The 12,949-nt window shown below is 51.8% G+C and overlaps 4 protein-coding genes across 4 annotated transcripts; 2 read left to right on the top strand and 2 right to left on the bottom strand.

The window, feature by feature from the left end:
- Positions 1 to 194: 194 nt before the first annotated feature.
- CI109_104112 (uncharacterized protein) lies at positions 195 to 4,736 on the top strand (the record flags this gene model as incomplete). The annotated part of the gene is made up of 10 exons (XM_032004142.1): positions 195 to 224; positions 287 to 2,566; positions 2,648 to 3,220; positions 3,281 to 3,381; positions 3,444 to 3,653; positions 3,717 to 3,858; positions 3,916 to 4,348; positions 4,407 to 4,461; positions 4,521 to 4,606; positions 4,660 to 4,736. The coding sequence occupies 10 exons, from the start codon at positions 195 to 197 to the stop codon at positions 4,734 to 4,736; spliced, it is 3,987 nt and encodes a 1,328-aa protein (XP_031861744.1).
- Positions 4,737 to 5,084: 348 nt separating this feature from the next.
- On the top strand, positions 5,085 to 8,364 carry CI109_104111 (uncharacterized protein; the record flags this gene model as incomplete). The annotated part of the gene is made up of 6 exons (XM_065967419.1): positions 5,085 to 5,956; positions 6,077 to 6,449; positions 6,528 to 6,658; positions 6,725 to 6,860; positions 6,925 to 7,095; positions 7,156 to 8,364. The coding sequence occupies 6 exons, from the start codon at positions 5,085 to 5,087 to the stop codon at positions 8,362 to 8,364; spliced, it is 2,892 nt and encodes a 963-aa protein (XP_065823491.1).
- Positions 8,365 to 8,712: 348 nt separating this feature from the next.
- Positions 8,713 to 10,251, bottom strand: CI109_104110 (uncharacterized protein; the record flags this gene model as incomplete). Its single annotated transcript, XM_032004144.1, has 1 exon — positions 8,713 to 10,251. The coding sequence occupies one exon, from the start codon at positions 10,249 to 10,251 to the stop codon at positions 8,713 to 8,715; it is 1,539 nt and encodes a 512-aa protein (XP_031861746.1).
- Positions 10,252 to 10,686: 435 nt separating this feature from the next.
- On the bottom strand, positions 10,687 to 12,807 carry CI109_104109 (uncharacterized protein; the record flags this gene model as incomplete). The annotated part of the gene is made up of 9 exons (XM_032004145.1): positions 10,687 to 10,777; positions 10,854 to 10,927; positions 10,989 to 11,245; positions 11,306 to 11,615; positions 11,677 to 11,901; positions 11,960 to 12,119; positions 12,177 to 12,343; positions 12,397 to 12,474; positions 12,535 to 12,807. 9 exons carry the CDS (start codon positions 12,805 to 12,807, stop codon positions 10,687 to 10,689), a joined length of 1,635 nt encoding a protein of 544 aa, XP_031861747.1.
- Positions 12,808 to 12,949: the final 142 nt, after the last annotated feature.

The following is a 12,949-nucleotide window of genomic DNA, read 5'->3' as shown; positions in this document are numbered from 1 at the left end:
CTTTCTCTATCCAGCTACGTCCTTCATAAACTTAGCTGGCTCTCTCAAAATACTTCCAGACGACTCCTAACATTTACACAAAACCGGTTCGTCTACTTTCGGTCAAACGGTCAACGGCTACAACGCTATCACTACCTGCTGTGCGCACACCCTCAACACCTTAGATCCAAAGTTACTTGTGATTGTCTCTCAAGATGGCTTTTTCTGCTGCTGAACTACAAAAGGTGAGCTAGTTCGAGATGCTCATCGGTGTAGTGTGGGAAGTCAGCTGACTCGCTACGTTCAGCGACACGGACTCGAGGGAGCTCCTGACCCCTTCCCTACTCTGGGCGGTGGCGCCAGCGTCCCCACTCCTGCGGCTTACAAGAAGACTTCCACCTCTACCTCAAACAATGGTACACCTTCCAACGGCGCTGCAACTCCCGTCGACACGTCCTCCGAAGATGCTTTCCCCTCTCTCGGTACTTCCTCTGCGCCCGCTACTACTATCACCAAGCCTGCCGTCTCCATGTGGGCGACCAAGCCTGCTACCGTCAAAGCCGGCGGTAACAAGTCTTCCAAGCTCGGTGTCACTGCCCCTGGTGGTCTTGGTCGATCTGGTGCTCCCACTGCTGGTTCTCATCCGTTCTCCGACACGTTTTCTATCCCCGCCAGCGATCTCGTCCAGGGCAAAACTGCAGCGGACACCATCAAGAAGGTTCAGGAGCAGACAGGTGCCATCGTGGAATCTTCCACTCAGATGAGGACCGGTCTCAAGACTTTCCTCCTCAAAGCTGCCGATCAGAAGAGACTTGTTGTCGCTAGGAGGTTGATCGAAAGGGGTCTCAGCAAGCCCGTTACGATCCAGGTCGAGGTCCCTATCACCACTCTCGGTACGATCATCGGTCCTAAAGGTGCGACTCTGAAGAGTATCACCGAAGTGACAACCACCAAGATTGACATTCCTCGACGAGACACTCTCCCTGCGTACGATCCCAACGACGCTGCTTCTGATGCTGGATCGGACGACGAGGCCGACGAACCTCAAGTCGCCATTTCTATCACCGGTCCGTCTGTCGCTACCGCCGACGCCAAGAACCGAATCCTCTCGCTCATCTCCCACAAGACCTCTCAATCCTCCACGTCTATCAAGACCATCCCCTCGTCATACTACCCCTTCATCGCTGGTCCCAAGGGCGTCAAAGCTCGACAGCTCGAGGAGGAACTCGGAGGAGGCGAGGTCAAGGTGCACGTCCCTCCCCCCGCTGTTTGGAAGGCTTTGGAGAAACAGGCTCAGGATGACGGCGAGGAGGCTGACGTCAACGGCAAGGAGAGGGATCTCTCAATCAAGGTCAAGGGTGAGAAGGAGAAGGTCAAGGTCGTCGTTGCGGAGATCCTCAAGCAGTACGAGATCTTGAACGATTCCCTTCGAGAACTCAAGATTTCGATCCCTAAGCGACAACACCGATTCCTCGTCGGTGCTGCTGCCGACGATATCCTTGATCAAACAGGTTGCATCGTCGAGCTCCCCCCTGTCGAGGACCCCTCAGACCAGTGTGTCATTCGAGGACCTCAGCCTAGCCTCATTCCTGCTTTGTCTTTGGTGATGGACAAGGCCAACGCTATTGCTGTCGAAATGGTCGATGTTGTTGCTCTTCACCGACCTAACACGTCTGACCCTCTTGCCCACGCTAAGAGGGTACTCCGTTACCTCCTTCGTGCGTCCAAGCTTCGATCCATCGCCGATGCGCACTCAGGTGTCAAGGTCTTCCCACCTTTCGCATCTGCAGTCGCCAACACCGGTAGCGTTGTCATCGAAATCGTTGGTGAAGATAAATCGCAGGTCAGCAAGGCAAAGGAAGAGGTCGCGCAGGTGGTCAAGTCCGTCCTTCCTGCCGGTGTCGCCTCTGCCGAGATCGACAACCTTGTCCACTCTTTCCTTATCGGCAAGAAGGGCGCCAAGATTGCTCAATTCGAACAGACTCACAACGTTACCACTGTCTTCCCTCCCGCCAACGAGGAATCGTCCGACGTCCTTCTCATCTACACTGGTCCGCTTGACTCTTTGCCCTCGGACAAAAAGACTCGAGATGCCAAACTCAAGGAGATCTTGGCCGCTGCTTCCGACGCAATCTCAAAGCTTGCCAAGGAAGCTGCTGACATCAAGACTGAAGTCCTCGATGTCGAGAAGAAGTGGCACAGGTACATCATCGGTCAAGCCGGTACTGTCCTCAACGCTTTGATCGGCGAAGACCAGCTCGTCAACGTAAAGGTCGGATCTTCTGGCAAGGGTGCGGCATCCAATGGTTCTGATGAAGACACTGTCACCGTCCGTGGACCTAGCGGAGAGGTCGAGCGAGTCATCAATCAGATCAAGCAGATCGTTGAGGATGCCAAGAATGACGATATCGTCAACGGTTACACAGTCGAATTCGCTGTGGACAAGAAGCACGTCCCTCATCTCGTCGGATCGTCCGGTGCGGCTATCAACAAGTTGAGGGAGACCCTCGGAGTTAGAATCAACTTTGACGACGAGCCTGAGAGCGGGGCGAAGAAGGTCACCAAGAAAGCTGTTGTCCACTGCAAGGTGAGTAAGCCTTGGGCCACAACCACAATCAATAAGCTGTCATTTACCAGCACTCGCTGACATATATCGCGTCTGCTGCAGATCATCGGCCGAAAGGAAGCTGTTGACGAGGCACGGAGGCGACTCGACGCCCAGATCGAGAAACTCGAGGACGAGACTACCGAGGTTCTCACCATCAAGCGAGCTATCCAGCCTGCGCTCATCGGTGCCGGCGGTAAATACGCTATCCGACTCGAGGAGAAGTATGGCGTCAAGATCTCTTTCCCGCGAGACTCAAAGGACAAGGAGGGTGCCGCCAACGTCAACCCTGACCAAGTCACCGTCCGAGGAGGAAAGAAGGGTGTTGCAGCTGTCAAGGCAGAGTTGCTCGAAGCTGCTGCCTTCGAGACCGAGTCCAGACAAACTGCCACCTTCACTGTCCCCAGCAAGGCTGTTGCTCAGATCGTCGGTAAACAGGGTTCGACCATCAACGGCATCAAGGACGAGACTGGCGCTCAGATCGATATTGACAAAAACCCTGGTGATGATGGAAAGACCACTATCACTGTCAGGGGTGATAAGAAGGCTATCGCAGCTGCTAAGGCGGCAGTCTTGGCCGTTGTTGAGGAGTTGGGAGACGAGATCACCCTGGAAGTCCAGATCGATCCCAAATACGTGAGTGTGTCTCTTGACCGACAAGTGGATTGCAGAACACTCATGCTTTCTTTGACATAGCACCGAACTCTCATTGGTCAAGGTGGACAAAAGTTGAGGGATCTCATTGCCAGTGCTGGTGGACCTTCAGAAGGCTTCAAGCAAGCCGGTCTCGTTACTTTGTATGTTACCTCCACCTTCTCCCGCTGCACATTCAGCTGACCACCGTCCCCTGATCATTCAGCCCCAAGTCAGGCGATGAGACTACCGACAAAGTCCGACTCCGTGGTGACTCCAAGGTTGTCAAGAAGATCAAGGAGGAGCTCGAGAAACAGGTTGCTGTTCTCAAGGAGACCAAGGTCATCGGAGTCGTTGTGCCTGCTTCTCAACACGCGAGCAAGATCGGACGAGGCGGTAGTGCTTTGCAAGACTTGCAGAGGAAGACCGGAGCTGTGTAAGTTGTGACTGGTCAACTCGGTCAGATCATGAGACTCCTGGCTGACAGTCTTCGATAAAGTGTGCACTTCCCTGGCTCTCGACAATACGGCTCGATTGGTGAGATCGAGAACAAATCGGAGCTTGGTGACGCAGAGGAGAGCGACATCGTCAAGGTGGTTGGAACCAAGGAGGTTATCGCGAAGGCTGCCGAGCTTCTCCAGGTAAGTCTTGTTTTCTCAAGAACTCGCCGGCTTTAGCTCATCATTCACTTGTTGTAGGTCTTCAACGAGCGACCTGCCCGTACCGACTCTCGTCAAGGTCGATCCGGTACCCCCGATCTTCCTTCTCGATCCATCTCCATCCCATCCAAGTACTACCACGCCATCGCCGAACAACAGAACTTGATCCGTTCGATCCGAAATGTCGGCGGATTTATCACTATCCCACAGCCTGCCCCTCCTAAGCCTGCGGCCGTCAAACCCTCCGCCAACGGAAGCGGGGACGGACTTGCGGCCAAAGCGGCGAGGATCGACCTCGATGCTGAAGAGCAGAACAGCGGTGATGTCGAGGGCGAGTTTGAGATTGTCGAGAACTACAAGGATGCTGTGGATGGAGAGTTGGAGTGGAGTGTCAGAGCTAAGGAGGAGGATCTTGACAAGGTTGTGTCGATCTTGGAGAATGCTTTGGAAAAGGCCAAATCTGCTTCTCATGGTGAGTGTAGCCCACTACAGGACTTTTTGATCTAGCGCTGATAAGTGTCCTTGCCCAGTCGGTCTTCTCACGGGCTTGCCTCGATCTGCTTTCCCCCGAATCATTGGTTCCAAGTGAGTTGTGGCTTTCTGTGGAATCAGTCTGTCATAGCTGATCAGGGCTTGATTACTAGGGGTGCAACCATCTCGAGGCTGAGGGCTGAGACTGGCGCCGACATCCAGGTGTCCAAGGACGACGATCTCATTACCATTGTTGGAGGTGAGCTAAGTGCTGTTGATTCTGGGGGACCGGATACTAATGTGCATGAGCAGATCGCGACTCGGTGGTCCAAGCCAAGGACGCTGTCCTCCAGATTGTGTCCAGACCCAGTCGAGGTGACAGGTACTAAGCTGTGTGTCTCACGACAGCGATTGAGCAATTCGGAGATAGCTATGATGAGGGAGAAGTGCACGGGGTGGAGCAGATCATGCTTGCAAGTTGTTGGAAAAGGTTTGCGTTGAATCAATATATCATTTGAAAAACCAATCGTCATGAATTGAATTTGCATGTTTCTGCATCAACTTCTTCAGTCTTTCACCGGACAAATCGGTACCGGAATCAGAAATCGAGACAGGGTAATTAAATGATCGCCATTCGACTGAACTTGGGTCTTTGTCGTGACTATCCCAACTAGCCCTAACTTTCAACTCTCTCTCCTTTCACTCAATGTACATTTGATATCACCAATAACGCGACCATGCCTCCTCCTCCTCCCCACGTCGCCATCAGCGAGGAAGATGATCCATATTCTGGCGACATCTCCTTATTCTCCTCATCCGCTTCTGCAGCTGGTCCATCTCATCCACATCCTCCACCTCGCGTTTCCCGTAGGGACAGAGACGTCTCTGCTCCTGTTCCTCAGCGACCATTCAGCAAAACACTATTCCCTACACCGTCCCCCAGACTCGGCTCTCCATCGTCATCATCGCGAGAGGTTTCGCCATCAAGTACATTGGTCGGTGCAGGGAGCGGGACGTCGCCTAGCGTTTCGTTGAATGATAATGATGAGGATGAGGAAGAAGATGTGACGCCTTTGGCAGGACCTAGTTTTTGGGGTATAGATCAACCTCGTCCTTCTTCTGCCCAACCAAGCAATAACAGGAAATCTGGTACTGGTTTACCGAACATTCCCCCTCCATCTTCTTCTCTTTCAAGTAGGGGCACTAGTCCTAGACCTGGATCTGGAGGACCACTTGTTCGACCGAATAACACGACACGACGAACATCTTCTAATCTCGGTAGATCTAGATCATTGAACGTCCGTCTACCATCTGTCGACCTATCCGCTTCTTCCACTTCTTCCTCTTCCTCGAGAATTCCACATTTATCCGCAGCTGCTGCCGCCCAACAACAACATGCGGCACGTTCGATAACCCCTTCTAGCAAATTAGGTTGGACACGTCGACCTGGTGAACCGAGACCACCACCTATGGTCCCCGAATCTACGTCGAGAGCTATGAGTAGATGGATAAAGGAGGTGGTGGTGTGCAATTTTGATCTGGAGAGGGGACCTGTTGTCGAGCGAAGAGCAGGAGGGAGGAGATGGGGTCCAGGAGAGAAAGAGAATGTGTGAGCTAGTTTCTACCTCACTGTCCTGTTCATGGAAGCAATCAGAGCTCCTGATACTTTATAAGGCTTGCTTCTGTGCATACTTGCTGACTTTTCCTCTCCCTATGTGGCTGACCACAGCGCATTCTCCTCGTTTCCCGATACATCACTCTTCAGCGAAGGATCTATACTATTCTCATTCAAAATACGACATATCCCACCTGACCCTTCTTCTCTCGCACATCCCGAACCGCCCTCGCCTATGCCTGATCGCGTCACCAAAACGGTCGAAGAGGAGATGCTCGACTTGGCCGTAGGAGCAGTCGGTGATCCGCCAGGCGAAGCCGAAGTCCTTCCTGGAGGAGGGGGCAATGGGATTGGAGGATTGATGAGTGATGGTCGACAAAAGGCGGAAGAGTATAGGAAGTGGGATGAGAGAGGGAGAGAGTGGTTATATGGTTTTGTGTGGTTTGAACAACGGAGAGATAAAGCTATCACGAGAGGGTACATGCAGGTGAGTGACCCACGACAGGCTCACGTATAAACAGTGCGTGCTGGGATATAAAGCTGATTGCAATTTCGGCGGTGGTAGAAATCCCTGGTCATCCTCACACATCTACCGTTCCCAGCTCTCTTCTCGACTGTACTACAAAAGGTCGCACCGGTGTTCTTCGAGCATGGCTATTCGGCGTTAGAAGCAGCTTGTCACTCTATAGCTTCGTGGTGAGTACAATAGTTCGCGACACTGACTTAGGATGGTACACTTATCGCTGTCTACCCGATGTGCAGGCCCGACCCTACTCCCGACTCCATCCTGGAACTCCCACTGATGTCTGAGATCATTACCGTCAAGCTGCCAGATACTACCGAATCGCCCCAGATCGGTAAAGCATTTGGCATTACCTCGCCAACTTTGTCGCGGCCGGCAAGTGATCACACTTGAACAGTTGGGTGTGGCTTAGAGCTGATAATTATGTCTCGGTGCGCAGATCCTCGCGTCAATGCCTACTTCCACACCACTGCGAGCTTTTGCCAACTTCCTTCCCGCCTTGTGGTCTTTGTGGGAGTGTCTTATCCTCGCCGAACCTGTGCTTGTCATCGCACCTGATCCAAAGACTTGCTCCGAGATTGTCTGGTGGTTAAGAGATCTTCTCCAGCCAGTGAGTAAAGCACTCACTGAGTTGACACAGTCTCGCTGACAAAATCGTGCACTATTGCAGATCCCTCCGGCAGGTGACTTCCGACCTTATCTGCATATCCACGACCACGATTTCTCTCTCCTTGTCAACGCCAACAAGCCTCAACCTGGTGTGGTGGTCGGCGTGACGAACCCATTCTTCCGAAATGCCGCATCACATTGGCCAAACGTCATTTCGATTCCTGCGCAAAGACCTCGGAGGATGGTGTCGAACGGTGTCAGTCCTGCGCCCGCGCCTTCACCGATGTTGAGAGATCAGCCGGAGGGATTTGTCAGTCGTAGACATCGAAGTGTATCGAAGGACAGAGCTTTGTTGAAGAAGCTCGAGCTTTTAGTGACGGAGGGCAAGCTGGATGATCCTGAAGGAAACGAGGCTTTACGAACTCATTTCCAACAATTGACCGAACGATTTCTCGTCCCTCTCAATCGATACTTCCAAACCCTCGTGCCGACCCTATCCACACCCACACCTTCACCAATCCCGGCGTCTCCTCTGTCCACCTACTCTTCCGCTAGCAACTCCCACCTCGGCACGACGTCTATCCGACCTTTCTCCCTACCTGCGTTCCTCACACATTTGCGAAACCACGGTCCGAACCCACTCGCGTTTAAGACCAAGGGTCTGTCTACGAAATCGCGAGTGGAGAGCGATTTTTACGCGTCGTTCTGCATGTCAGCGACGTTTGCGAGATGGTTAGCTGCTCGTGTGGATAGTCTAGGATTGGCATTTGCCGCTCAATCAAGTGGCGGCGCTACCGGGACTGGGACCGGAAGTGGAAGTACATTAGCGGTTCCTGGTCAACCAAGACAATCGTCCTCCTCACCCCAATCAACATCAACATCCACACGCTCGCCAACTACCTCAGCGTCTCGACATTCACCTTCACCTTCGTCGTCGAACAAGTACAGTACCCCGACTAAATCCAGACCTTCTTTACCTCGTTCAGGATCAGCTTCGATCGGTCTTGGTATATCTGGACCAATTTCGATCGATGGGAATAGGAGATCACCAGAGTTGGTCCCTGCTTCTGCTTCGGATGATAAAAGTAGGTTGAGTAGCGATGATTCGAATTGGAGAGGTAGTGAAGAATCGAGCGAAAGTCGAGGTGGAGGTGGACTTTTCGGTCTTGGTATTGGTGGTGCGGGTGGAACAGGATACGATTATGGCAGGAGGAAGAGTGAGGGGGCTGTCAAAGCTTTGACAGGGGGAGGAGCAGCCGGTAGGAAGTGAGCGGTTGGGCGTACTGCCAGGGGAAAATAGGTTATGTTATGTTGTACAGTATAGTATAGGTACTATTGTAAGAATAGGAAGCTCAATACACAAGCACAAGGATCTTAGTCATAGCAAGAACAACGCAATCAAATGCAAACATACATGATGATGAAGGCTACAACGGTCAAGTCTTTGCTACAACAGTTGACGTGTTTCTCTATACACTCTGGCTGATCTCAGCTTTTCAAGTTCTATGTCGGTTCTTAACCCCTGTTACTATATCTGGTTGAGGGTTCTGGTCCGATCCCCTTCTATCTCGCTTTACTACTGATCGAGCTCCTTCCACATCCCTCACCCTAGTACGCACTACGCATTCAGAGCAGCTGCCAACCTTCGCCTCTCGTCCCTCTCCTTCCTATCCTTCTCTTTCCACTTGATCTTCCCCTTTTTACCCAACTCCACCACACCTGTATGATTGGGTAGACCATACTTTGCTCTCCTTTGAGCTTGTTTGATTTCTTTGTCTGTATGAGTGATTTTCTTCCGTGTATCTGGTTGATTGGTCTTGCTTTTAGGGTCGGGATTGGACTTGGAGAGTTGATGACCTAGTCCTAATCTGTCAAGTTTGAGAGCTGTTGCTATTGGAGCTGTACGGCCGGGTCCCGACGTCGTCATTTGAGAGGTCGAGTCGAGCTCGAGTTCAGACTCAGACTCAGACTCGTCAGACGATAAGGTGAGATCTACGACCGGATGACCGTTCGGATCGATCTCCATGATGACCTCTTCACCCCCATCCTTCCCGATTCTTCGTCTTGTGCTTCCATCTTCGCTATTCATCCTGGTATTTGGAATTGTGGGAGCCGGTGAATCCCCGTCCCACCCTTCTGGTCTACCTAGACCTCCACCTCGCCATCCCAACTTGTCGCGTAAGAGCTCATATCCCTTGTTGTCAGGTCCGAGGACGTATTGGACAGGTGGAGGAGGACGTGAGATGGAAGGTGTGATATTGAGCATGGACCCGATCGACGTTGGGCGAGCAGCCATGGGTGTAGCGGAGCTCGAGGAGGAGGAGGAGGAGTTGGAGGAGGAAAGGAGGGCACGACGGATGAACCAATCTCGTCGATGGACCCGAAGAGGTTTGGGCATTGCAGCGGACGAGAGGGTCGTACTTGTGGAAGGGTTGGACTGCTTGTCATTGTTAATAGTCGTGTTGGTCGTATTCCGTCCGACATTGTCCAAGTTTGGTTTGACCTCGTCCTCGTCCTTCACCTCGAGTATTTGGTCTCTCAAGCGTGACGGGCCAGCTTGTATGTCCCAGGCATCGTCGTCACTCTCGTCCGGAAGGGATTGCGTTGTAGTTATCGTTGTAGTGTGTTGTTGCGATTTATCACCACCTCTCGATGGCCTTGCGTCTTTCGGTTGTGGTTCGATTGGCGGTCGCTCCATGCCAGAATCAAAAGGGGTCTGCGTCCCGCTCCCACTCGCAGAAGGACCCCCAGACCCCGCCCCAAGGGACAAATACCACTCCCTAACCCTCTCCCCACATTCTTTCTCCTCTCCGTCCTCTCCTCCTTTCTTTCCCCCCATGTCCACTTCCACCTCTACACCATCCCCGATCGACCGACCTAGCTCATCATACTTCAATTTGGAGGCAACAAAGTTCGGTGGATGCTTGATTCGTTCGGGACCATGTAATGTAGGATTTATATTCCATTCTTTCCACACGATTTCCCGAGGAAGGGTATTGATACCTGGATGAGTCGAATCATCTGCGGACGCCAAAGCGAGGGGATGATCGACTAGATCGACGAGATTGTGGGCTGAGCGTGGAGGTGCTGCGTGGGAAGTGATTCGGATGGCAGGAGGAAGACCGAGACCTGCTCTGTAAGTGCGAGGTTCGGTCATCCTGCGTTTGCAGAAGTACAGCGCACAGGGGAGACGATCGACTTCCCCAGCGACCAGCTGATGCACAAGTGAGGAATACGAGAAAGTGATAGCAGTCTGGAAATCTTTTCTTGGTCGGCTTACTTCAGAAGTACTGTATAAGGGATAAAAGAGAATGAAATAATGCAAGCAAGCAAGGTTGCGATGTAATGATTTCACGTCGACTTCGACATCTTGGGTGGCAAACAATCGCTACTAGTACCGCGAGTGATAATCCCATCCGCCACCATACGTGAATCAGATTGTGATCGATAGTCTACATCTATATATGCATGCATTCACGACCCATATGACAGTTGATGTTATTACAAATGAATGCTTTACTATGATACGATCCTCGTTCGATCATGATAATGTTGAACTTTCCGCTACCAACAGCTCTATTTTACCGTATCACTATCGTCCGGTATATTTCCTTTCGAGATATCGTGCTGGGATATATACTAAGGCGACGACCACGAAACCCATCTCGAACGCGATATCTCCGCTGTAGGTAAGACAGAACGAGTCAGATGAGAAATCCAGAAGCGAAACGAAGCACAACGCATGACGCAACCACTCACGTTCCCTCAATCTTCCTGGCAATCCATCCAGTCCACCAAGTCTGAGCCATACCTGCGGTCACGACAGGTATACCCTATCCGAGGAACATGGTCAGCAGGGTCCTCACCTACTACAACGGATTGGTTCCGACTCACACAAACAGCTGCAAAGATGGCTGCAAGACCGATAGGCAATTTGCTTGGTCTGTTCCAGATAGCCACGGGATAAGTCTCCCGGCTGACTGGCGATCGGAAGAACAGCGGTTCTATCAATGTAGGAGGGATGTACAGTGCTGTCCAGTATGATAACACGGAGGAGAAGTTCTCAAGAGCCACGTAGAATTTGCTAGCTCCGACAATGGCGATGGGTAGATAGATCGCTGAAACGATCAATGCGAGGAAGTATCGCGGGACTAAAAGGAGGTCAGCAAGCTGTGATTTGACAAAGATATTGAAAGTCTGCGGCAGCTCACCTCTCACTAGCCAAGGGATGGCGACTTGTCCACTCAGTCCAGCACTGTAGATAGTCGGGGCAGTGTTCGCCACCACACTGAGACAAAACAGGATCATGACGAATCGAGCCGCACCACTACCGGCGCCGGTCATAGCGAAGATGAGGTTAGGAACACCGACAGCGGAAGCTGCTTCCCATTCAGGGATCGAAAACGCAGCGAGTTGACATGCCGCACCGAACAGCTGGATGAGAACGATGGGGACACAAAGACCAGCGTATACAACGAAGAAGAGCTTGAGTCGGGGTGTATGGGCGGGAAGACTTGTTGTCTGCATAGCAGAGCGGTCAGATAGTAGTCAACCATGACGAGGCGCATAGTAGCTGACTTACGAAGTCGCTCGCCAAACTGGTATAACTGATACTGAAACCGATCAGACTTGCTGTGTACCCCAATACTCCGCTAGTCGTGACATCCGTCGCAGCTTTTGCAGCTTCAGCGACAGCAAGGTGGAGCTTGTCCCCGGTGACACCAGCAAGGACGACGAAGAGGATGATCATGATAGGGAAGGATGTAAGCGAAACGATGTGAAGTGCTTTCAGGCCAACAAATGACAACTGCGACCGCGGTCAGCCTCACACACGATGCGGATAGTAAGAACACAAAATGGCTCACAATGAGGGCGATAATCGCAGCGATGACGATACCCACGTCGTAGCTCATTGTCGAGTTCGAAGCAAGAGCCAGACATTGTCCACCGAGAATGACAGTGAGAGACATGAAACCGATCATTGTCGCGCAGTTGAGCAGACCAAAGATAAGGGCCAGTCCGTATCTATGTTGGCTCGATCAGCAAAGCCCAATTTCTAATTGCTCTGAAAACAGAACGTACCCCATGCCATATCTTGCTTGCACCATTTGCCTCATCCCAGTTTTAGGCCCATTTGTCGCACAGTATGCGATAGGTAGACATGCAGCCCCGGTGATGAGGACGATGCAGATCGCAGAGGTTTTCCAATCAAGACCAAATAATCCTGGACCGATGACACCTTCTGAGAACTGGGTAAGGAAGTCAATCAGTAACGTGAAACAAGAAAAAATCCCGCACGTACCGATAAGATATTGGTATTGAAAGCAGCCCAAAGTGTGAATTGGGGGAGATATGACCAGGTCGTCAATTCGTCTCGTTCCTGCAACATCGGGCGATGTCAGCCACCATGAAGAATGGATCGTCTCAAAAGCCCACTCACATCTTCTGGTCTTGGATCGATTCCTCTTTCTTCCACACCATGTTCTACCAATATATCCATGCCTTTTCTATACATCCCCATAACTCCTCCCTTGCCTTTCCCAGGAGCGACACCGTTTCCTGACTCGGCATCGTACGTGTATCTAGAGTGGGGAAGAACTGGAGAAATGTCCTTTGATGATCGAGCTTTGAGTGGATAGGATGGTTCAGCGTCGATCGTATCTTCCAGTAGTGGCGGGGAAGCCCGAGGCGATGGTTTTGATCCCAATGACATCGTGATGGGCGGTACGAAGATTGGCCGTAACAAGATCGCCTATGGGAGAGAAGAAGAGAAGAGAATGGGGATGGCCGAAGCCAAGAAGCGGATAGGAATGGGTATATATATATGTATAAAGAAGAAGGGTAGATGGGATTGG

Source organism: Kwoniella shandongensis, chromosome 7, assembly GCF_008629635.2.
Source record: "Kwoniella shandongensis chromosome 7, complete sequence".
Lineage (NCBI taxonomy): Eukaryota > Fungi > Basidiomycota > Tremellomycetes > Tremellales > Cryptococcaceae > Kwoniella > Kwoniella shandongensis.
Note: the sequence above shows the minus strand (reverse complement) of the source record. Positions and strands in the feature narration are given on the sequence as shown.